Source organism: Loxodonta africana, chromosome X (genome assembly GCF_030014295.1).
Source record: "Loxodonta africana isolate mLoxAfr1 chromosome X, mLoxAfr1.hap2, whole genome shotgun sequence".
NCBI classification, from domain to species: Eukaryota; Metazoa; Chordata; class Mammalia; order Proboscidea; family Elephantidae; genus Loxodonta; species Loxodonta africana.
This window is the reverse complement of record NC_087369.1, coordinates 171024197-171049462: the sequence shown is the minus strand read 5'-3', so window position 1 is coordinate 171049462 and position 25266 is coordinate 171024197. Positions and strand designations below refer to the sequence as shown.

At 41.8% G+C, this 25266-nt stretch overlaps 1 protein-coding gene across 10 annotated transcripts in view; it reads right to left on the bottom strand.

The window, feature by feature from the left end:
• Positions 1-25266, bottom strand: part of AFF2 (ALF transcription elongation factor 2) — a 584792-nt gene that overhangs the window by 35468 nt on the left and 524058 nt on the right. For all 10 annotated transcript variants that reach the window (XM_064277676.1, XM_064277679.1, XM_064277677.1 and 7 more), the window contains 5 exons: positions 22776-23789; positions 21772-21893; positions 10738-10960; positions 1036-1325; positions 403-466 (listed from right to left, as the gene is read on the bottom strand). In XM_064277676.1, the coding sequence (XP_064133746.1) occupies positions 403-466; positions 1036-1325; positions 10738-10960; positions 21772-21893; positions 22776-23789 (1713 nt within the window). The remainder of the gene's footprint in view (positions 1-402; positions 467-1035; positions 1326-10737; positions 10961-21771; positions 21894-22775; positions 23790-25266) is intronic.

Sequence of the window (25266 nt, the reverse complement as noted above, 5' to 3'; positions counted from 1 at the left end):
AGCTGAGGTCTTGGTACAGGTCTGAGTTTCCTAAAGCCAATTTTTGAGGCCAGTTAACCAGCTCTCAACAACCTTCTTCTCTGAACCAGTGCTGGTTTGCAGAACCCAATTAGAGCTCCCTCACTCCAGGAGAAGTGTCAGAAGTCACTTTCAATCCACTTTAAAGATAATGGTATATGCCATTTTGATTCTGAAGTTGGGGCAAGGGGAGGAACAGTGGGAAAATAAGTAACTTTGGACCTAATTAGCGCCAATCTCCCTTTTTCAGGAGCAGCAATAGGCTGCAGAGCAGGCTGGGGCTGTGGTTCTGAATGTTGGACTGGTTTGTAAAGTGCCTTCTTTGTTTTCTTTCAAAGCACAATACCTTAATGGGAGCAAAGCCATAAGAGGAAGGGAACCTACCAAGGCATCAGCTTTGTGCTTCAGCTTCTTAGCTTCCTGCATGTAATAATCAGCATTGTGGACCCTAAACAAACAAAACACACTCTTTCAGAAACCAGCATTGATGCTTTTCATCTTTTGATTAAAAGACTGAAGAGTCAAAACAAAATTTTTTTGCTACAAATCTATTCCTATACAATGCCTTGAAAAAGGCAGTGAATGCTGTCATTCATTTTATAACCAACCTTGAAATAATCCAGTAAATGCAATCTGAAGTGCATAATGGCTTTTTAGGATAAATAACCCCATCTTCCACCCCCCACCATTACAGTTGTCCAACTATTAGTTGGCACACGTTTGTATCTGAGAACACAAATAAGAAAGGAGGACAAAGTTACCTGGAATTAAGCACCTGCCTTTGGAAACAGCAACAAAGCTCCACAACTAAACGTGGGCTGAAGCCATGTCTTGGTGGGGACAGAGATACGTGTATGGGGGTGGGGTGGGGTAGGTAGGGTATATATTTAATGTTATAGGAGCTGGTGCTCAAGTCTTATTCTAGGTGACACGCACATGGAACTAGAAATGCCATACAGCCTCCACCCCTCATTCACTGTCCCAATTTGTGTCCATGAGAATCTGGGGACAACATACGAGTCATCAAAAGTGAGCTTGGGTCTCCGAACATTGGTGCTGCTGCTGGACAGAAGGGGCAGGGCTGCCCAGGACGTCATCTCCAGGTGACTGCTATCCATGAGGCCAGTAGTGATGGTAGAGGTGATGGTAGAAATGGTGGTGGTAGTGGTTGTGGTGGTGGCCGTGGCTGTGGTGGTGGCCGTAACAGTGGCAGTGACAATGGCAGTAGCAGTTACAGTGGCAGTGGCAATAGCAGCGTTGGTGACAGTGATGGTGGCAGAGGCTGCCTTTTTTGGAGTGTCTCCCTCCTGGGAAAAAGGGACAAATAGCTTCCATTAGGTCCAGCTCTATAGAATATCTTTTCATAAATTCTCTGAATGTCAAGCACACTGGAAACAAGGCAGGAGGAAAGAAAACAATGCACACGGCTTGAGGAGAAAGAGGTGGCCCTGACATATTGTGGGGGCTCTGTGAATCACCAGCTTTTGTTTTAGGATGACACCAAAAACTGAGCTAATCAGACGCTGTGATTACATGGCCCCATCATGCCATTAGGAAAGCTATCTGCAAAGGTCCAAATACAGTAGGAAAAGTGACGGGGGAGAGGAGGGAAAGGGAGGGGAGGACAGAGAGAGGAAGAAAGAGGAGGATGGAGACAGGGAGAGACAAGACAGAGAGAGAGAGAGAAATAGAGATAGATTGAATAGAGTCTGACCCGGATGTGAACATTTTTGATAGGGAAACCAGCCCCCAAACTATCTCTAGGGTAAATAGAATCCACTGGTCGCTCTGCAAAATATCAGATTCAGTCCAGTAAAATACCAGCAAACCAAGCATTGTCCTGCAATAGTCAGCACCCTGGGCTGGAGGCTGAAGAAGCCCTTTTGTTCATATGAGATACTTGACCAATTTCTGGCAAAATGAATACCGTATAAGTGTGCCTCCTCATTTTAAAATCTTGCGACAGTGAAGCCTCATCTCAACCAGGTCAAAAATCAAAAGGGTCTCCCTTTGCACTGTCATTGTCATAGAGAGGCTGGGACCCAGTGGAGAAAACAGGAGGTAAGATGCGTAATTCTGTTCCTGTGATAGTGTTGTGTCACAGGACCACCTGCCATGTTCCCACGGCAGGCCCTGCCCTCCCCACCTGGCAACCCCCCCTGCCCTTGGTATCTGTGGGACTCTCCTGGCTGCTCTATCTCCAACTACGCTTTCCATGGTGCCTTTCCTCACTCTGCTCTCATAAGTTGGTATCTCTCTAAGGCTGGCATCCCTCAAGGTTCTTTCTTCAACATTCTTAGTTCTTGACAAGATTTACCAATCCTGTATGTGTTGGCACATCTTTAGCCAAATGAAGATAACTCACAAATGGAAACCTCAGACTTACCCTCTCTCCTAAGCTCCACACCTGCAGTGACAACCTCTAGAAAGTTCTGCCTAGATGATCCATTAATTAGCACCTCAAATGTCTCTAAAACCAAATAGCTAACTGGACCCAGACCGTCCTCTATATCTGTTAATGGCAAGACAATGGTCTTCTGTCACCAGGCTGAATTTCTCCACACCAGTGAGTAGCTTTCAAGTTGGTTTTGCAGGGCTCCAGTGTACTGTGGTAGTCCCTGGGGCCAGGGGCATGGGAGCCCCCTATCCTTGGCTTACATCTGAGCTGTTCTGATTTAATCTCCTTTATACATTAAAGTTCTGTAAATTATTGCATTTCAAAAAATGGTGATGCTCCCAAAGTGTTTTTTTCCTTCTAAATTTTATTTATTTTGTTGTTGTTGTTTTTGAGAATATACACAGCAAAACATACACTAATTCAACATTTTCTACAAGTACAGTTTAGTGACATTGGTTACATCCTTCAAGTTGTGCAATCATTCTCACCCTCCTTTTCTCAGCTGTTCCTCCCTCATTAACAAAAACTCACTGCCCCCTAAGGTTCCTATCTAATCTTTCCAGTTGCTGTTGTCAATTTGATCCCAAATAGATAGTTCTTAAAAGAGCACAATGCTCGAGGCAAATATTTTTTATTAGTTAAAGCTAAATCATTGCTCGGTTTTAAGATGATTTCAGGGGACATTTTTGGTTTAAGGATTAAAGATTATCTTAGGACAATAGTTTCAGGAGTTGAGCCACTCTCCCTGGCTCCACAAAGTCTAGAGTCCATGAGAATTTGAAATTCTGTTCTGTTATTTTCCCTCTTTTGATCAAGATTATTCTGTGGAATCTTTGATTAAAATGTTCAGTATTGATAGCTGGGCACCATTCATTTCTGGTCTCATGGCAAAGGAGGCGGTTGTTCATGGAGGCAATTAGCCACAGATTCCATGTTGTTGTTGTTAGGTACCATTGAGTTGGTTCTGACTCATAGTGACCCTATATACAACAGAACAAAACACTGCTGGTCCTGCGCCATCCTCACAATTGTTAAGTTCGAGCCCATTGTTGCAGCCACTGTGTCAACTCATCTCACTGAGGGTCTTCCTCTTTTTCGATAACCCTCTATTTCACCAAGCATGATGTCCTTCTCCAGGGACTGGTCTCTCCTGATAACATGTCCAAAGTACGTGAGAGGAAGTCTCGCCATTCTTGCTTCCAAGGGGCACTCTGAATGTATTTCTTCCAAGACAGACTTGTTCGTTCTTCTGGCAGTCCATGGTATATTCAATATTTTTGCTGTCCAGCTTTCACATGCATATGAGGCAAATGAAAATATCACGGCTTGGGTCAAGCACACTTAAGTCCTTTACCAGTGGCAAAGCTTCCAGTATCATAGCAATACCCAAGCCACCGCAGGTCAACAAACTGACAAACGTGATGCAGTCCATATACTCCTATTTCCGACTCTCCTTCCTCTGTTGCTCCAGGTGAATAGGGACCAATTGTTTTGCCTTGGATGGCCACTTGCATGCTTTTACGATCCCAGGCACTATACAATGAACCAGGAGGTAGAACAGAAGCACTAAACACGTTATTAGGCCAATTAACTGGGATGTCCCATGAAACCATGACCCTAAACCTCCAAATCAAGGAACCAAATCCCGTGAGGTGTTCAGTTGTACATGAGCAGCCTCAGCAGCTACTCTGTTTTTGTCACTGTTGTAAATATATCTATTGCACAACTTTTGCTAACTCAACTTTTTATAGGTGTACAATTTATTTACTGCAATTACAATAATTGCCTGTGCAACCCTATCCTGAATCAATGCAATTTTTCCAACACCGTTAACCACCCCTCTTTCCCCTTCCCTTCCGCCTCGGTAACCACTAATAAACTTTGGTCTCTATACATTTGTCTTTTCTTATCTTTTTATATAAGTGCGGTCATACAATATTTGTCCTTTTGTGATTGGCTTATTTCACTCAGCGTTATGTCTTCAAGATCCATCCATACTGTAGCATGTATCAAAACTTCATTTCTCCTACTGGCTGAGTAGTATTCCATTGTATGTATGTACCACATTTTGTTTATCCATTCACCTGTTGATGGGCATTTAGGTTGTTTCCACCTTTTGGCTATTGTAAATAGTACTGCCATGAACATTGGTGTGCAAGTCTCTTTTTGAGTCTCTGTTTTCAAGTCTTTGGGGTACATACCTAGGATTGGAATTGCTGGGTCATATGGTAGTTTGTCGCACTGCGGCGGCTTGTGTGCTGCTGTGATGTTGGCAGTTATGCCACTGGTATTTCAAATGCCAGCAGGGTCACCCATGGTAGACAAGTTTCAGTGGAGCTTCCAGACTAAGACAGACTAGGAAGAAGGACCTGACGATCTCCTTCTTTGAAAATTGGCCAATGAAAACCTTATGAATAGCAGCTCAACATACAAAAATCCCCACAACTGAATCAATAAACATCATGACAAAAGGAGAAAAGATTGAAGTCATCAAGTGTTTCATTTTACTTGGATCCAAAATCAACACCCATGGAAGCAACAGTCAAGAAGTCAAATGACATAGTGCATTGGGCAAATCTTCTCCAAAAGACCTCTTTAAAGTGTTAAAAAACAAAGATGTCACTTTGAGGACTAAGGTGCACCTGATCCAAGCCATGGTATTTTCAATTGCCTCATATGCATGTGAAATCTGGCCAATGAATAAGGAAGACCAAAGAAGGACTGATGCCTTTGAATTACGGTGTTGGTGAAGAATATCAAATATACAATGGACTGCCAGAAGAAAAAACAAATCTGTCTCGGAAGTGCAGCCAGAATGTTCCTTAGAAGCAAGGATGGAGGGAGAGATTGCGTCTCGGGTACTTCGAACATGTTATCAAGAGGGACCAGTCCCTGGACGAGAACGTCATTTTCTTGGTAAAGTAGAGGTTCAGCAATAGCTGTATCGTATGTTTTAAAATCAGGAAGTGTGAGTCCTCCTATTTTGTTATTCTCTTTCAACATTGTTTTAGCTATTCCGGGCCTCTTGCCATTCCATAAAAAGTTGAGGGCTGTTTTTTCTATCTCTGTAAAGATGGCTGTTGGAATTTTGATCGGGGTTAGCATTGAATCTATAGATCGCTTTGGGTAATATAGACATCTTAACAATATTAAGTCTTTCAATCCAAGAACATGGGACATCTTTCCATTTATTTAAGTCTTCTTTAATCTCTTTCAGCAGTGTTTTACAGCTTTCATCATGTAAGTCCTTCACATCCCAGCTAGATTTATTCCTAGGTATTTTATTGTTTTAGATACTTTTGTAAATGGAGTTGTTTCTCTAATTTCCACTTCAGATTTCTCATTGCTGGTGTATAGAAACCCAACCGATTTTTGTTTGTTGACCTAGTACCCCGGAACTTTGCTAAATTCCTCTATTAGCTCTAGAAGTTTTCTTGTGGGCTCTTCATGGTTTTCTATATATAGGATCATATTATCCATAAATAGAGATAATTTTACTTCTTGCTTTCCAATCTGGGTATCTTTTATTTCTTTCTTTTGTTTAATTGCTCTGGCTAAGACTTCTAATACAATATTGAACAGAAGTGGTAAGAGCGGGCACCCTTGTCTTGTTCCTGATTTCAAAGGAAGACCTCTCAGTCTTTCTCCATTAAGTGTAATGTTGGCTGTAGGCTTTTCATATATGCCCTGAATGATGTTGAGGAATTCCCCTTCTATTCCAATATTCTTTAGGGTTTTCATAAAGAAAGGGTATTGGATTTTATCAAACGCTTTTTCTGCATCTTTAGTGTGGTGCGATGGATTGGTTTTATATGGCCTTTCTCGCCACGGTCTTGTAACTGTCACTAAGAGATTGGAATGGAGTGTGCAAATAAGATGCTTATGGTCCACCAAGGGGATTGGACAGCTTGGGACCGTGCAAATAAAATGTATGGAACCCTAACAAGGGGATTGGTTAATTTTGCTGTCCCACTGGGCTTAAACTAAGCCATCCCAGAGGTGGAAAGAGGGAACTTCATTACCACCAAGAAAGAAGAGCTAGGAGTGGAGCATGTTCTTTGGACCCAGGGTTCCCGCACTGAGAACCTCCTAGTCCCAGAAGACAGAAAGATAGAGAGCGAGCAAGCTTTAAAACCAGAGATGGTGAGAGATAGTGAGAAGCAGTGGCAGAGAAACGGTGGCACCAGAGTCAGGAGACAGTGGAGTAGGCTTCCTGGCCCACAGAGAGAAAGAGTTGAGCAAATTCGGGCAGGAGGCTTGCTGGTGGAATGGAGTGCCACTGGGCACTTATCAGTGGATCTAAAGAGCTTTGAAACACTTTCTTGAGCAGGGAAGAAGCCAGGCCAAGGGGCTGAGGGACCAAGAGGCTGAGGGACTGAGGACCAGAGAGAGGCCTGCCTGTGGGCATGGCTGAGAAGAGGCTGTCCTGATCAAAGAACTGTATCCTGAGTTGCAACTTGTTACTTCCTTAATAAACCCTATAATCTTGAGTATTGTCTGGGAGTTCTGTATGGCCGTTGCAACGAGTTATCGAACCCCACAAAGAAGTAGAGAGTGCTCTGGGAGAGGCAGCTGGTGTCAGAATTAGTAAAAAGGTTGGAGAGAGAAGATATGTTTAGCTTCCACTTCATAACGATCTGTTTTGGGCTGCTGGTGCTGATAATGATTGTCTCTCCTTCCCCTTGTGAAGTTAGAAGAGCAGGTCTGACACTGCCACCATGCCATTTTTACACATAGAGATGATCATGTGGTTCTTTTCCTTTGTTCTACTGATGTGGTGTACTACATTGATTGATTTTCTAATGTTGAACCATCCCTGCATTCCTGGAATAAATCCCACTTTGTCATGGTGTAGGACTCTTCCAATATACCGTTGGATTCTTTTCGCTAGCATTTTGATGAGGATTTTTGCCTATAGGGTCACTATGAGTCAGAATCGACTCAATAGCAATGTGTTTTTTTTTTTAAATCTTAAGAGATATTGGCCTGTAGTTTTCTTTTTCTCGTGGTGTCTTTATCAGGGTTATGTTCGCTTCATAGAATAAATTAGGAGGTATTCCTTCCTTCTCTATCTTTTGGAAGAGTTTAAACAGTATTGGTGTCAATTCTTCTCTAAATGTTTGGCAGAATTCCCCAGTGAAGTCATCTGGTCCAGGACTCTTTTTTTGTTGGGAGGTTTTTGATCACTGATTCAATCTCTTCATTTGTTATGGGTCTGTTGAGATTTTCTATTTCCTTTTGAGTCAGTTTGAGTAGGTTGTGTGCATCTAAGAATTTGTCCATTTCATCTAGGTTACCCAGTTTGTTGCCATCGAGCTGTTTATAATATTCTGTCATAATTTCTCTTTATTTCTATCAGGTCGGTTGTCATATTCCCTCTTTCACTTTTTATTTTGGTTATTCACATCTTTTCTTTGTCAGTCTAGCCAAAGGTTTATCAATTTTATTGATCTGTTCCTCAAAAAACCAACTTCTGGTTTTATTGACTCTCTCTGCCATTTTTCTGTTTCCAATTTTATTTCTTTCTGCTCTGATCTTTGTTATTTCCTTTCTTCTGTTAGGTTTAAGCTTAGTTTGCTCTTCTCTTTCTAGTTCCTGGAGTTGTTGAGTTAGGCTGTTAATTCAAAATCTTCTTTTTTTTATGTAGGCGTTTATTGCTGTAAGCTTCCCTCTGAGTACTGCCTTTGCTGCATCCCACAAGTTTTGGTATGTTGTGCTTTCATTTTCATTTGACTCTAAGAAATTTGTGATTTCTTTTTTTATTTCTTCCTTGACCCATTGGTTGTTTAATAGTGTCTTGTTTAATTTCCATGTTTTTTCCAGTTATTGATTTCATTTAGAAATGAAGCCTTCCCTTCATTTCTAAAGGAGTTCCGTTGTGGTCAGAGAAAATACTTTGTATGATTTCAATCTTTTTAAATTTATCAAGACTTGCTTTGTGACCTAAAGTGTTTTTTTTTTTCTGAAAACCACTGCTCTATTCCATTTATTTTCTTCCACTCCACTACCTTTATCCAACTACTTACCAAGTTCTGTTGATTTTACCTCCCCTAGATCTCTCAAACCTACCCTCTCTTCCTCCTCAGCCTCAAAGTTCAGGTCCTCATGGCTTTTTTTATTGTGGTAAAAAATATACATAACAAAACATTTGCCCAAACCTTTCGTGCAGTGACATTGATTAAGTTCAGTATGTTGTGCAACCATCACCACTATCCATTTCCAAATTTTCTTTCATCTTTAACATAAACTACGTCCCCTTAAGCAATGACTGTCCCCACCCACCCACCCCTGATATCCCCGAATAAACTTTGGTCTCTATGCATTTGCATGACTTCTGAGACTATCAAATAGCCTTCTGGCCTGCTCCCAGCTCCTGGTCTCCCAACCTTGAGGATAACTTCTCCAATCCCCCCTCGATCTGCTGCTTGCCAGCACGAGCTTCCTAAACAAAGCTCCAAGCATGTTTACTGCTCTGCACCCTAATGCAAAATAAAGTCTGAACTATTTCTGGCATTCAAGGCCCTCCCTGACCTCACTTCACCTTTTGGCCTCATCTTCCAGTGCTCCCTTCAAGGGGCCTCTCCTTCAACCAAACTAAACATGCCCTCTGCTTTACTTTCATAATCTTATGTTTGAAAAAGCCTTCCCTTCATTTCTAAAGGAGTTCCTGGGTGGCACAAACAGTTAAACACTTCACTACTAACCGAAAGGTTGGTGGTCCAAGTCCATTCAGAGGCACCTCAGAAGAAAGGCCTGGTGATCTACTTCCAAAAGATTGGTCATTGAAAACTCTGTGGAGCAGAGTTCTACTCTGACACACATGGGGTCACCATGAGTCGGAGTTAACTCCATAGCAACCGGTTTACTGGTTTCGTTTCTAAACCTTATTCATCCACTAAGGCCCAGCCTCATCTCCAAGGAAATCTGTGTTTTGTCAACGCCTGTGGGCCATTCAGAGGCTTATCTCTGTGCCTTCCCTACAACACTGATCACCAAATATTTTAAATTCTAGTTCTTTGGGCACGTGTCTCAATCCCCCCTTAGACTGAGAGCTCTCTGAGCACCAGAGCCATCTCTGATTTATGATACCACTCTACCACTCACCCTGCCCCCTAGTCCAGTGCTTTCAGTGTTGGCTGCATGTGTGCACGTGTACATGCAGGCCTGCCCTTGTCAGAAGGGTCACTTTAAAAAATAAAAGCCAAATGTGAATATTTCTTGAATCCATGAACATCAATCTTTTCCGTTTGATCCTGGACCTTCTGATTATCAAACAATTCTGACCACCAAGAGCTCACTTAGATAAACGTGTGGAGAGGCTGCACATCTGAAAATTGTTATGATGGATATGGAGGAAATATTTTAAAGATCATCATAGATTTTATTCAACCATTTTATTAACACATAAAATAATCAAAGCCATCTGAAACTGCTAAGCTAGTTCCGTGTTTTGAAGGCCAGAGCCAGACTGTCCCAGGCCAAACGTTGGGTCAAGGCCAAATCAGTTCCACTTGTCTCTATGGCCCAAATCTGTGGCAAGAACCTTGACACACCATGTCTACCATGCACATAGTGCTGATGTTATTCCTGGCACATCTGACTGAATAGCTTGATTCCGCCATGATTATATAAGTTACATAAACATGTCCTCTGTTCACACTCACCCATCCACTGAGCGAACAAACAGGACTTCTGCCTAAACGGACCAGAGATGACTCTGAGAGCACCAAATTGAAAACTCTTTTGGAGCTGGAAGAAGCCATCTAGAATCTACAAGATCATCTAGTCAAATCCACTCATTTTATAGACTCAGGGATGTTTTAGAGGTAATCTGTTGTGGTGCTGGAACTATACCACAAGTCTCCTAACTTCCAGGTTAGGTCAAACATTATATCACAGAATCTTCCAGATTTCAAAGGATCAGTAGAAATAAGGAATGGCCAAAGAACAGACACTGGTTTCTCAGTCCTGTCATAGGGAACCAGTGCCAGCTGGTCAGTATTACGGAAATGTCTCCCCTCTAGCCCCAAGACAGGAAGGGATTGGACTGAAGGCTCTCTAAAGCCTTGGGTCTCTGCCCCTGCAGTCTGACTGGGGAAGCAAGATGGGGTGGGGAATTAACCTGCAATGAAAAGTTCATCCTCAGTTGGGATAATCGAGATTTGAAATAATGGAGAGTTTGTGTATTTGCATACGCACACACCTGTATTTTCTCTCTCCCTCTCCCTTCCTTCCCCCTGCAACATCTCCGTCTGGTCAAGATGAGCAGACTTAACTTGTTTCTCCTTGGACACTTATGCTATTTCTCCTCAGACACTTACATTCACAGATATCCCTTTGAAAGTCGCACAGAATTTGCCTTCGCTTCTCTTAGGTTTGGTTGAGGTGACCTGTCCAGTCACAGGCATGATTTTTTCGTGGCTGAAGAGACCATTATTGCCACTGACATTTCTGCGGCGTGGGGGATCCTCTGGCAGTGGGGAAAGTGGAGGAGGGAACAGCTTTTCTTCTTTCTTTCTGTTTGCTCTCCTGGATGAATTATTTCTGAGGAAACAGAAAGCGTAGGGTGTCATAAAGCCTTGCCTCTAGTTATTCTGATTTTTCCCCCATGATGTTGGTATTTTCAGCTAAAGTAACATTTCAGTTGGTGATCCTTTACCTATGATAAAGGGTATATATAAAAATGCATATAGATATATAGATATAGGCATGGCTATTTTTTTTATATAGATATAGACCCATAGAGATTATAGATATGCATGCATGTAACCAAAAATGAACACGTCTTTGAAGCAGAACTCCATGATAAATGCGAATGTCTAATGGAGTACAGTACACTGATATTTGCAACCTTTCAAGAATACTGCTAATTAGATTTTTATGGAAAATAAAATGCAGACTTTAATCCCATCATTTTCCAGGATGGTTCCTACTTATTTTGTCCTAGAATTTAACTGCTCAATCACTCCATAAATGCTACAATAAACAATTAGAGGAAGGATATTCTCTTAAGATATACTATGCTTATAAATTATTTAGAAATGCGTAGCACACTAAATACTCCTGTAACACACTGCAAATTGTGTGCACAAATTGTTCTACCCCAATGCCAAGGCATAATAAGCCACTGACCTTTATTGAAGTACTGATGTACTCCACTTTATAAAACTCCATTAAAAAAATATTCTTTTGTCATATTGACACTAAACAGCTGCAATCCTGAAAGTACTCCTGTGCTTTTGAACTGATTTATCTGCCCTTTAAATGGGCACCATCAAATACACTGAGACTGGAAATAAAACAGAAAAAAGAACAACTAAAACCTTAACGCTAGCTGCTTAACATGGTAATTGGGTCATGGATTTTCATTTTAGTTACTGTCTTAGTCTAATCAATGAAGATTACTTGAATTTTAATCTTTTCTGGGACAACTAATATTGCACTATGCAGCCATTTACTTTTCACGATTATTGACTACGATTTTCAATAGTAAATTAAGTCAACGAGAATTTATGTTTTCCTCTTGGTCAATTTCAGTCAGTGTCTAGAAATATAGATTTACAATATCTCAAAGCAACAAATCAAAGATGAACAAGCATTCAAGTGGTCTGATTTCCTCAACTGGTAGAAGTCAATACTGTCTCCTTGTTCCACTTCCCCTGTGTTGCACAAATTTGCCAATTGTAATAATATTTGTCATCTTCGCCACCTTTTATTTCATAAATGTGGCCCTATGTCAATTGTTGTCATGCAGCAAAATTTAAAGAAAGAAACCTTAACTGTTTCTGCTATTACCTTAATTGGTTAGAATTAATCTTAAAATACTTGTCAATGGATTTTTAAAATTGCTTTGACACACAGAACCATTTTAAGAGAGTCATGAGGCCTAATTAAAATGATAGTGAACAGAACGATTAAGATTCTTGTCCATAAGGCAGCTCCACAAACATCAGATCACATTACCTATTATCATTACAGAGTCATCAGATCTTTGGGGATTTATATAAAGAGAAGACAAGCATTGCTGGGCATCTATAAAAAGCAAATTGTTCCTTAGTTGTGGCCACTCACCTACAATTGAGCTACCTGAGAAGGTAGTAGTGGCTGCCAGGGGAAGAGCTGCTTCTAAGAGGCACTTGATTTGCCGTTGGCTACTACCATAATGCAAGGCCACCAAACTGACCAGTGGGGAGTCAGTACATTCTGTGCAGTGGGAGCCAGTGACCTGGCACCTATCCATCTGCCTGGATGTAACCTGGAACTTTTGATGACTTTTTTGGTGGCTTTCGATGACTTACTTGGGGAAAGACACCCAGGAAGCATTTTCTAGAGATTCCTCTATCTCTGTTATGGCTTCCCAATATAAGAAGAGTTTTGCTTCTTTGTTTACCTCACATGACAGGCCAGAGGAGGCCAGGAAACAAGAAAAGGGGAGGGATCACTATCTCCGCAATCCTTAAGAGGCCCTGCTGATGGTTCAAGCTCCAGAGAAGGACAGGGAGGGACTCAGCAGGATCCTTCTGTTGGATGATGGAGAACTCTGCTGTTATACTTTCATGAGTCATTCTTTGCTGGATTTAGAATATTCATTTAGAAAAGTGAATGCTGTCTTCTAGAAAATTCCAAGGGTTTGGTTTGAAGGGTCAATGAGGGACAAAGGGACAGGCAAAGCTTGAGAAGAGGGTTCCCAGGAGAAGACTCTTGAGAGGCCAGTCCTTTCTTTGTTCTCCCTCAATTCCAGGTATTTTCCACAGACTTGGATTTGTTTGATGAGAGTAAGAATCTGATTCAGGCCCTTCTCAAATGAGAAATGCTACTAGGTAGACATTGGTTTCCTACTAGAAAAAGAAAGACTAAAGACCATGGATAGAAACACCATTTTATGAAAACAAACTCATATTACTAGACATTTACTTAATGCCTGGTCATCTGTCTTCCATGGGATGGGGCAAGTGGCAGGTCAATGGGTATCTTAGGGACACTGGCAGTGGGGGCTAATGGTCGTGGGGGCTAATGCCCTGCTATCCCTAACTTTTCCTTTTATTTTTTCAGTTTGATGATTCTTTTAATTTAAAAAAAATTCGAGAGGCGGGGCCAAGATGGCAGAATAGCCAGATGCTTCCGGCAATCCCTCTTACAACAAAGACCTGAAAAAACAAGTAAAATGATTATATTTATGACAAGCAAGGAGCCCTGAAAGTCAAAGGCAAAGTTAGAAAATGGACTGAGTGCCAGGGGGAGGGAGAGATGGTTTAGAAGTGGAGAGGAGTTGCCGGACCTGAATCGCTGGGATCCCTCAGGAACCATTCCTGGGAGCGGCTGTGGCAGGCTGGTAGTAGCATTCAGTTGCGCTTTCCTCAAGGAGAGGAAGCCAGCTACACAACCAACTCACACCTCCAGAACCACAGAAGGAACAGTGCTCTTGGCAAAAGCTCAGTACTTGCGTATATTTTACCATATCCCCCCACCCCCAATCCAGCTTCAGAGGCTGTTGATTTCCCTGGGCCTGTGATAGGCCCTGTTTGAGCACTGGGAGCCATTCTCCTGGCCTTGGAGAAGAAATAAATTTGCAACTGGAAAAGATAATTTGCCAGCTCTGCTAACCTGGGGAGCTCCAGACAGAAGCGGCTCCTGTCCAGGCATAAACGGTCTGTAGACTTTGAACACATTTCGGGAGAATAGGCCCTTGTTGGCAGACTGCAACTGTTTCAGCTGTGCGGTGGAGAGGTGGGTGTTTGATGTTTGACACCACTTTGCCTATTAAACAGGGTCCTCACCTACCCATATCAGGGGCCTAAGGACTGGTGGCTCCACTCAGGTCACCCAGCCTCCCACGACAAAGGTTCAAGGATAACTGGTACCTCCCACTCCTTGCAACCAAAAGCATTGGGTGCCCATGGTCTGTCTGCAGAACACACCTACCTGTAGGCTTTAGGGAAGAGGGATGTGCTTTCCTCAGAGAAACTTGGGGGATGATTCTCAGTCCCCTGCCTTGTTCAGAGTGTGACCCCTGCTGCAACCAGATACTCGTACCTACACCAATCACTCCTGCCCTTCTAAGACTGTAGGAAAGAGCCTGTACCACACACCTGATGACCTGGACACCTGAGAGGAAGCCATACAAGAAAAGCAAATGGACTCCTAGACTGATATACCTGATAACATCTCTAGCCATCTGGTGACAGGATGTCAGAGCTTGCAAGGTGAAAATAATCTAGCTAGCTCACTCAAGCAGCCTATTGGGGCATACCAAAACAAAACAAAGCAAGAAGCTAGGATACAGTAAGCAAACATAAAATAAACTGATATAATAACATAGATGGCTCAGAGACAACAGTCAATATCAAGTCACATAAAGAAACAGACCAGGATCACTCCAACAATCTCTCAAAACAAAGAATCGAGGGATCTTCTAGATGAAAGTGCCTTCCTGGAATTACTGGATACAGAATAAAAAAGAATAATATACAGAACCCCTCAAGACATCAGGAAGGATATCAGGCAATACATAGCACAAGCCAAGGAACACACAGATAACGCACTTGAAGAAATGAACAAGGTTCTTCAAGAACATAATGAAAAATTTGATAAGCTGCAAGAAACCATAGAGAGACAGCAATCAGAAATTCAGAAGACTAACAATAAAATCACAGAATTAGACAACTCAATAGAAAGTCAGAGGAGCAGAAATGAACAAGTGGAAGGCAGAATTGGTTAGCTTGAATATAAACCACTTGGCACCAATATATTTGAAGAAAAATCAGATAAAAGAATTAAAAAAAATCAGGAAACCTTTAGAATCATGTGAGACTATACCAAGAGAAATAACCTATGAATGATTGATTGGAGTACCAGAACACGGAGGGATAACAGAAAATACAGAGAGAATTGTTGAAGATTTGTTGGCAGAAAACTTCCCTGATATCATGAAAGATGAGAAGATATCTATCCAAGATGCTTATCGAACTCCACATAAGGTAGATGTTAAAAGTGAGTCACCAAGACATATTATAATCAAAGTTGCCAAAACCAGAGATAAAGAGAGACTTTTAAAAACAGCTAGGGATAAACGAAAAGTCACCTACAAAGGAGAGTCACTAAGAATAAGCTCGGACTGCTCAGCAAAAACCATGCAGGCAAGAAGGAAAAGGGATACCTTATATAAGGCATTGAAGGAAAAGAAAATTGCCAGCCAAGAATCATAAATACAGCAAAATTGTCTCTCCAATATGAAGGTGAAATTAGGACTTTTCCTGATAAACAGAAGTTTAGGGAATTTGTAAAAACCAAACCAAAACTACAAGAAATACTAAAGGGATTTCTTTGGTTAGAAAATCAATAATATCAGGTATCAACCCAAGACTAGACAACTGGACAGAACAATCAGATGTCAACCCAGGTAGGGAAATCACAAAAATAAATCAAGATAAAAAAAATTCAAAACAGGGAAACAGCGATGTTATCATGTAAAAGAAGACAACATTAAAACAATAAACAGGAACTAAGAAATGTAGTCATAGATCTTTCATATGGAGAGGAAGGCAAGGCGATATAAAGAAACAAAAGTTAAGTTTAAACATAGAAAAATAGGGCTAGATATTAAGGTAACCACAAAGGAAACTAAACATCCTACACATAAAAAAAAATGCAAGAAAAAAATAGAGACTCAGCAGAAAAACAATCAACAACAACAAATAAGAGGAAAAGACAATATATAAACTACTCAGCACAAAAAAAATTGAGTGGGAAAAAGAAACTGTCAAAAACACAGGAAAAAAAACATCAAAATGACAGCACTAAATTCATACCCATCCATAATTACGCTGAATGTAAATAGACTAAATGCACCAAAAAAGAGACAGAGAGTGGCAGAATGGATAAAAAAAAACATGATCCGTCTATATGTTGCCTACAAGAGCCATACCTTAGACTTAGGGACACAAATAAACTAAAACTCAAAGGATGGAAAAAAATATATCAAGCAAACAATAATCAAAAAAAAGAGCTGGAGTGGTAATATTAATTTCTGACAAAATAGACTTTAAAGTTAAATTCACCACAAAGGATAAGGAAGGACACTATATAATGATTAAAGGGGTAATATACCAGGAGGATATAACCATATTAAATATTTATGAACCCAATGACAGGGCTGAAAGATACATTTTTTTTTATCCCTTATGAACTTAGATGCAAAAATCCTCAACAAAATTCTAGCCAATAGAATTCAACAACATATCAAAAAAATAATTCACCATGACAAAGTGGGTTTCATACCAGGTATGAATGGATGAGTCAACATTAGAAAAACAATTAGTGTAATCCATCATATAAATAAAACAAAAGACAAGAATCACATGATTTTATCAATTAATGCAGAAAGGCATTTGACAAAATTCAAAACCCATTCATGATAAAAACTCTCAGCAAAATAGGAATAGAAGGAAAATTCCTCAACATAATAAAGGGCATTTCTACAAAGCCAACAGCCAACATCAACCTAAATGGAGAGAGCCTGAAAACATTCCCATTGAAATCGGGAACCAGACAAGGATGCCCTTTATCACCGCTCTTATTCAACATTGTGCTGGAGGTCCTAGCCAGAGCAATTAGGCTAGACAAAGAAATAAAGGGCATTCAGATTGGCAAGGAAGAAGTAAAAGTATCTCCATTTGCAGATGACATGATCTTATACACAGAAAACCTAAAGAAGCCTCAAGAAAACTACTGAAAGTAGTAGAAGAGTTCAGCAGAGTATCAGGATAAAATATAAACATACAAAAATCGGTTGGATTCCTCTACACTAACAAAGATAACTTCAAAGAGGAAATCACCAAATCAATATCATTTACACTAGCCCCCAAGAATATAAAATACTTAGGAATAAATCTTACCAGAGTTGTAAAAGACTTATACAAAGAAAACTCCTTGACACTACTGCAAGGAACCAAAAGAGACCTACATAAGTGGAAAAACATACCTTGCTCATGGATAGGAAGAGTTAACATTGTAAAAATGTTTATTCTACCAAAATCGATCTATGGATACAATGCAATTCCGATCCAAATCCCAACGACATTCTTTAATGAGATGGAGAAACAAATCGCCAACTTCATATGGAAGGGAAAGAGGCCTCGGTTAAGTAAAGCATTACCAAAAAAGAAGAATAAAGTGGGAGGCCTCACTCTATCTGATTTTAGAACCTATTATACTGTCACAGTAGTCAAAACAGCCTGGTACCAGTACAACAACAGATACATGGACCAATGGAACAGAATTGAGAATCCAGAAATAAATCCATCCACATATGAGCAGCTGATATTTGACAAAGGCCCAAAGTCAGTTAAACGGGGTAAAGACAGTCTCTTTAACAAATGGTGCTGGCATAACTAGATATCCATCTGCAAAAAAATGAAAGAAGACACATACCTCACACCATGCACAAAAACGAACTCAGGATGGATTAAAGACTTAAATATAAAATCTAAAACGAAAAAGATCATGTAAGGAAAAATAGGGAAAATGCTAGGAGCCCTAATACATGTCATAAACAGTATGGAAAACATTACCAACAATGCAGAAGAGAAACTAGGTAACTGGAAGGAAGCTCCTAAAAATCAAACACCTATGCTCATCCAAAAACTTCACCAAAAGAGTAAAAACATTACCTACAGACTGGGAAAAAGTTTTTAGCTATGACATTTCCGATCAGCACCTGATCTCTAAAATCTACATGATACTGCAAAAACTCAACAACAAACAGACAAATAACCCAATGAAAAAATGGGCAAAAGAGATGAACAGGCACTTCACTAAAGAAGACATTCAGGTAGCTAGCAGATACACGAGGAAATCCTCATGATCATCAGCCATTAGAGAAATGCAAATCAAAACTACAGTGAGATTCCATCTCACTCCAACAAGGCTGGCATTAATCCTAAAAATACAAAATAATAAATGTTGGAGAGGCTGTGGAGAGATTGGAACACTTACACACTGCTGGTGGGAATGTAAAATGGTACAACCTCTTTGGAAATCGATTTGGCGCTTCCTTAAAAAGCTAGAAATAGAACTACCATACGATCCAGCTATCCCACTCCTTGGAATATATCCTAGAGAAATAAGAGCCTTTACACGAACAGATATATGCACACCCATGTCCACTGAAGCACTGTTTACAATAGCAAAAAGACGGAAGCAACCAAGGTGCCCATCATGGGATGAACCGAAAAATAAATTATGGTATATTCACACAATGGAATACTACGCATCTATAAAGAACGATGAAACTGTGAACCATTTGATAACATGGAGGAATCTGGAAGGCATTATGCTCAGTGAAATTAGTCAGTGGCAAAAGGACAAATATTGCATGAGACCACAATTATAAGAACTCAAGAAATAGTTTAAACAAAGAAGAAAATATTCTTTGATGGTTATGAGAGGTGGGAGGGAGGGAGTGAGGGAGAGGGGTTTCCACTATTTTAGGTGAAGGGAAAGACAACACACAATACAGGAGAGGTCAGCACAACTGGACTAAACCAAAAGCAAAGAAGTTTCCTGAATAAATTGAACACTTCAAAGGCCAGCGTAGCAGGGGCAGGGGTTTGGGGACCACGGTTTCAGGGGACATCTAAGTCAATAAAAAAAAAAAAAGTTGTTTTTTTTTTTTTTTTAAGAAATCATTCTGCATCCCACTTTGGAGAGTGGCAATCTGCGGTCTTCGAAGCTAGCAAGTGGCCATCTAAGATGCATCAGTTGGTCTCAACCCACCTGGAGGAAAGGAGAATGAAGAACACCAAAGACACAATGTAACTGTGAGCCCAAGAGACAGAAAGGGCCACATAAATCAGAGACTACATCAGCTTGAGACCAGAAGAACTAGATGGTGCCTGGCTACAACCGTTGACTGCCCTGACCGCAACAGAGAACCCCTAAGGGAGCAGGAGAGCAGTGGGATGCAGACCCCAAATTCTCATAAAAAGACCAGACTTAATGGTCTGACTTAAACTAGAAGGACCCCAGTGGTCATGGTTCCCAGACCTTCTGTTAGCTCAGGACGGGAACCATTCCCAAAGCCAACTCTCCAGACAGGGATTGGACTGGATGATGGGATAGAAAATGACACTGGTAAGGAGTGAGCGTCTTGGATCAAGTAGACAGATGAGACTATGTTGGCATCTCCTGTCTGAATGGGAGATGAGAGGGCAGAGGGGTTCAGAAGCTGGCCGAATGGACGCAAAAATAGAGGGTGGAGAGGAGTGTGCTGTCTCATTAGGGGGAGAGCCATTAGGAGTATATAAATTTTTGTATGAGAGACTGACTTTATTTTTAAACTTTAACTTAAAGCACAATGAAAATTAAAAAAAAATTGTGGTAAAATATATACAAAAAATTTGCCATTTTAGCTTTTTTTAAGTACAATTCAGTGGCTGTAATTATATTCCCTATGTTGTACAACCATCACCATGATCTACTGCCAAAGTTTTCCATCCCCCAAAACAGAAACTCAGTGCCAGTTAAGCAGTTCTCCTCCCTCAACTCCTGGTACCCATTAATAAAGTTTGGTCTCTATACGTTTGCTTGTCTAGATATGTCCTATAAGTGGAATTACACAATATTTGTCCCTTTTGTGACTGACTTATTTCACTCAGCATGTTTTCAAGGTTCACCTATGTTGTAGTATGTATCAGAATTCCATTTTCTTTATGGCTGAATAATATTCCATTGTATGTATAGATGACATTTTGCTTCTCCACTCATCAGTTGATGGAACTTGAGTTGTTTCCACTTTCTGGCTATTGTGAACAGTACTGCAATGAATATTGGTATATGTGTGTGTGTGTTTGTGTTGCTGCTTTCAAGTCTTTGGGGTATATACCTAGGAGTGGAATTGCTGGTTCCCTGCCTTTTCTTTATGCCTTCAGGTGCCCTGAACCAGTCAAAGCCTGGTAACCAGACAGCTATTGCTATCATGGCTCTGCCATTTGAGTCTTTCCTCCTTGGAATGAAGGACAGTCCCAGAATGACCATGTTTGCCCATGGGTAGAAGCATGTTTACCCGTATGCCGGAATCACCCTGAGGTGAAGGGCATTGGCTTGCTCCACTGGAAGGGTTTCTAGTTCTGAGAATTCCAACCATGTGATTGGATGTTTCAGAGCCAAGTTCTACCAGGTGATACAAGTGTACCTCACAAATAGCTATGGATCATCAGGGAGGGGGCAGCCCAGGCCCAAGTCTCCTGAGTATAGAGAGCAAGGCCAGTGGTAATTGGCCTCTTCCTACCTTTTATCTCAAAACAGCAAGGATTCAGGCAAATATAAGCTGATAACTTATTTCCGACATTTTATCTGTGGCAGATTGATGCCGTATCACTGACGTTAAACAGTAATCTGTGAAATCAATTGTTAGCAGCAGTTAGCCAGATTGCCTCTCTGCTCTGGGCTGTTAATAGGCTCCAAAACTGGTCTTTGATGGAAGTAATCTCTAATTTTACATGAATTTATGGCAATAATTACCCAGATGGAATGGTTAAAGCAGCTGACATGATTGTTAGTTACATTATGTTTATAAGACAGAAGAATGTGGTCAAAATGCTTGGTATAAACAGAGGGTAGGACTTCTCAGGGGAAGCCTGGTACAGTCTGAATGAGGGGGAGACAAGGCAGCCTGCTGTCTGACTCTGGCACCTTCCACTGAGAGGGAGCAGGGAGAAGAGGTACCAGCTGGCTAGAATTAACATGTCCATCCCAGCTGCTTTCCCAAACACAGAACTATCCCAAGCAGAGGGCCACTCCCAGACCCTCATCTCTCTGACCTCACCAAACATGTCTTCCTGACCTCCACAGAGTTCAAGAGATAGCTCACGGCCCTCAAGGTTCATATTAACGTTAAGTAAGGACACCAGAGAGGAAGCAGCTGGTCATCCTGTTAAGACCCAGGAGTTGCTTTTTCCAGGGCAAGTGTTTAATCACCATTGGAACTGAAAGTTCTCCAGAAGCAGGTGATCTGGTAAAGTGAGAGGTGCCTCTTGATGCTTCCCTTTTTTAATTCATTTACTTCCTCGCTTCCCTTAGTGCTAAAAATTTGTTTGGACTGATTTCTGTGATCAGTCTGAGTTGGAGTAGAGAAATGTTGCTAAAAAGTTCATGTTGCCATCCCAATCTGGTGGCCTGTATTGCACACTTATTCCACCTTGTTAGACTAGTGGCTGGGTACAGCTGTCCAGCCTGGACTGAGAAACTCCTGTTTTTACCTAACATTCCTCTGGGCCAGGATTCCCCTGGTGGTTTCGATTAGGATCTCTTATGAGTCTGAACAACCAAGCCATCATATGCAGATAGGGCAAACTCACTCTCTAGTGTTCGGAGGCTTGTGGGGTGGGGCTGGTGAGATGCAAGGTGGGAGCAGGCAGATGGTCGTAACCTCCTCCAGGCGTTGCTTCTTCTCAGGAATTTTCTCTGCAACTTCTGTTGGCTTTAACAGGAACAAAAAGATACACAGAGCCTGAAATACTTAGTACATTCAGATAACCATGTTTCATACATTTAAAAAATATCATCACGGTAGATAGTTTGCTCCTAATTTAATTTCTAGATTGGGTGGGGAAGTAAAACAAACACGTTTGATTGGATAGAGAAACAATCAGCCTCACCTTGCCTCGTCCTACTGAGAAGTCGGCATTTGAGAGAGCTGAGCTGCCATGTAAACCTCTGATTAAAGATTCAGTGGCACAGGAATCTCATAACAATAGTAACAAGAATCTATAATTGGCAGACACTTCTCCCCATCAACAATAGCACCACAAATTAGTAGTTTGGAACTAACATTGCAACTCTTGGCATACATCCTGTCAAAGCAGCATGGGGACTGTGGGTGACTAAAAGTTACTTACACAATCAACGACATGCAAGGAAATTAACACGTGCAAGGCACGCCTTGGGACCTTTTCATGGGCTGGTTCTGAAGGTATGCTTCTACCATTAGTTGAAACTTTGTCATCACAAAGAATGACCCGAACTAGATTTCTATCCTTTAAAGCAGTTTTTCTGATACAGCAGCACCAGGTAACTAAGACACTGGGGAAGTGGTCTTTCCTCGTAATCTTCTTTCCTACACGTCATAATCCCTTACGGGCCTTACTGGAGGCTCACGCCATTGGTTGCCAAACCGTGAGCAGTCCTAGCAGTTCCTCCCTGGTCATGTGAAAGCGTGCATTTTCCACGGAAGGCATTGTTGCTTTCACCAAAGCCTGCAATCCACTGCCATTGGCCTCCTTGAAAATGAGACTCAAGACCAAGCAAGCCAACAGACAGCCACTGCTCAGGATCACTTGGCAGGCCTCTTGGGACAGCTTACCTTGTGCTTACGTTTGCCCTTAGGGGCAGGTTTTTCCACGGCTGGGGCAGCAGTCTGACGCTTCGGTTTTGAGGCAGTCTCCTTGTGGTCCGGCTTGGCGGGCACAGCTTGGAATGAATTGTGGCCAGGTACTCTAGAGAGTAAGTCAAGGTCAATCTTCACCCAGAGATTTTTCAGAGTCTCATGATCTCGTAGAGGGGACAGCAGCTCAGTATGCAGGGCAGGCAGGGGTGAAAAAGTTGGATCCTCGTTAGTGACGGTTAAGTTGTTGTTGTTGTTGATGCTGCTGTTGATCAAGGTGCTGAGGGTCAGGCTGGCACCACAGGCCTCCTTGGATTTGGCAATGTTTCCCCCAGGGACAATGCAAGGAGGCAGGACTTTGATCTGCAAGGTCTCTTCCTGATCTGTGTTGGAATCAGATGTAGACGAATCTGTTTCAATGAATTCCCGGGACTTGGGCACCATCTTGCCAGGCCCTCTGTACTTCTTCTTCTCGGCAGCCAAGGGCATGTTAGGCCTGGGTTCTTTCCTTGGGACTGGTTTGTGGGCAGTGGTTTTGTTGCGGCCTCTGGGTGGGTCAGGAATTTCCACACTTTCTTTTTCTTTGGGAGTGCTGCTGGTAATATTTGGTTTGGACCAGGTAAAGTCGTCAACACTGGTGTTCTTCTCTACCTTTTTGGGCTGCTTTTTCCCAATTGTCCTTTGAGAGGCTGTCTCAACAGTTGTTGACAATTTATGCTTCAAGGCCTTTGTTTCTGGAGTTTTCTGGGTGGGCCGTGGACGGGCTTTGTCCCGAAAGAGACTGAGGAGAGGCCTTTCTTTGGGTTCAGCCAGGATCTGGCTGGGGTTTGTCTTCACCTTGATCTGGACTTCCACTGGCTGGATGATTGGAGGAGGCAGAGAAATGGTCTCCATGGGTGTTTCATTTTGGCCACAAATAAATGACTTGTTCTGGGAAGTCACTTTGTTAAGCCATTTATCCAGCTGCCACTTGTTGGTGGAGGGTGGCTCAGGCTGCAGATTGAGAAACAGCAGCAAAAATTAATTTTACATTTGGGAAGAATATAAAATTCTCAGGACCCCGACTGTTTGCTAATAAAAGCTTTGGGTGTTAAGTGATCATTCACACACACATACACATACACACCACATCAATCAAATTACCTAGATTGCCAGAAACTCCATAAACCAAACCCAGCCTACTTATTCAAACTAATTTCCACTCCTCCTCTGAAAATATTCTCTGCTCTGGCCTGGAAGGAGAGAATTATTCTAGAGGGTGGGCAAGGGGACCTGGCAAGGAAACCTGTTCCCAAAATCCTTTGTGGGGACTCATTACTCAACCTCTCACCAGGAGGCAGAAGTAATGATCTCTAATACTGAAAGGAAATGGAAGTGTGCCTCAAATGTAACTCAAAAGGAAAGGCTTTCCATCTGCCAAAGTGCCAGGGCCTCTTGTATGACACTGTAATTCACTGCAAACAGAGCAGGCCCTTTGTATTTTTACTGAAGGATGAAAAGATTTGACTTCCAGGGGGAAAAAAAAATCTTGCACTTCCCTTGGTGTCTGGGCAATAACCAATTTATGGGGACATGCATACAGACACTAGTGTCTGCTGTTAACCATGGGAATGTCACGTACGATTCAGGTCCTTGGTTTCCAACTCAAAATTTTGCCAGTTGAACTAAAAGAATCACCATTTTTATTAGAACTGATCTTTTGAAAGCCATCAGCTGAGGCTTATGGCACCAGCCCATAGAGGGTGACAGAATTAAAAACACTCGAGCAGCTGTGATTCCAAGTTGCACGGGACAATGGCAGGTAAGAGGCAAGGAAATTGTACCAGCTGCCACTGTGGGCAGTATAGCCCCGGGATTCAGAATGTCAGCTCTGGTAATGCACTGACCTGGGTTTCAGTCCTGGCTCTACCACTGTCTACTTGTGAGATCATGCAAGAAGTTCTTTTTTTAACCTCTCCGAGCCTTATTCTCTCATCTGTAAAATGGAATGATAATAGCAAGTACCTCATAGGGTTGTTATGAGGACAAGTCAGGTCAAGAAGGGCCTAACTCAGGCCCTTCTCAAATGAGAAATTCTACTAGGCAGACACTGTTTTCCTAACTACTAGAAAAGCAGAAAGACTGTAAAGACCATGGATAAAAACACCACGTGATGAAAACAAACTCAAATTACTAGGCATTTACTTAATGCCTGGTCATCTCCTGTGCGATGGGGCAAACGACAGGTCAGTGGGTGTCTTAGAGACACTGGCGGTGGGGGCTGATGGTTGTGGCAATGTGCTGTTGTCCCCTGCCTTTTCCTTTTGCCTTCAGGTGCCCTGAGCTGGTCAAAGCCTCAGAACTGGGTAGACATTGCCACCAGTGCTGTGCCATTTGAGTCCCTCCTCCTTGAAATGGAGGAGGGCCCCAGAATGACCAGGGTTGAGAAATTGCAAGTAAAGAGCTTCACACCGTGCCCGGCTCATGGCTT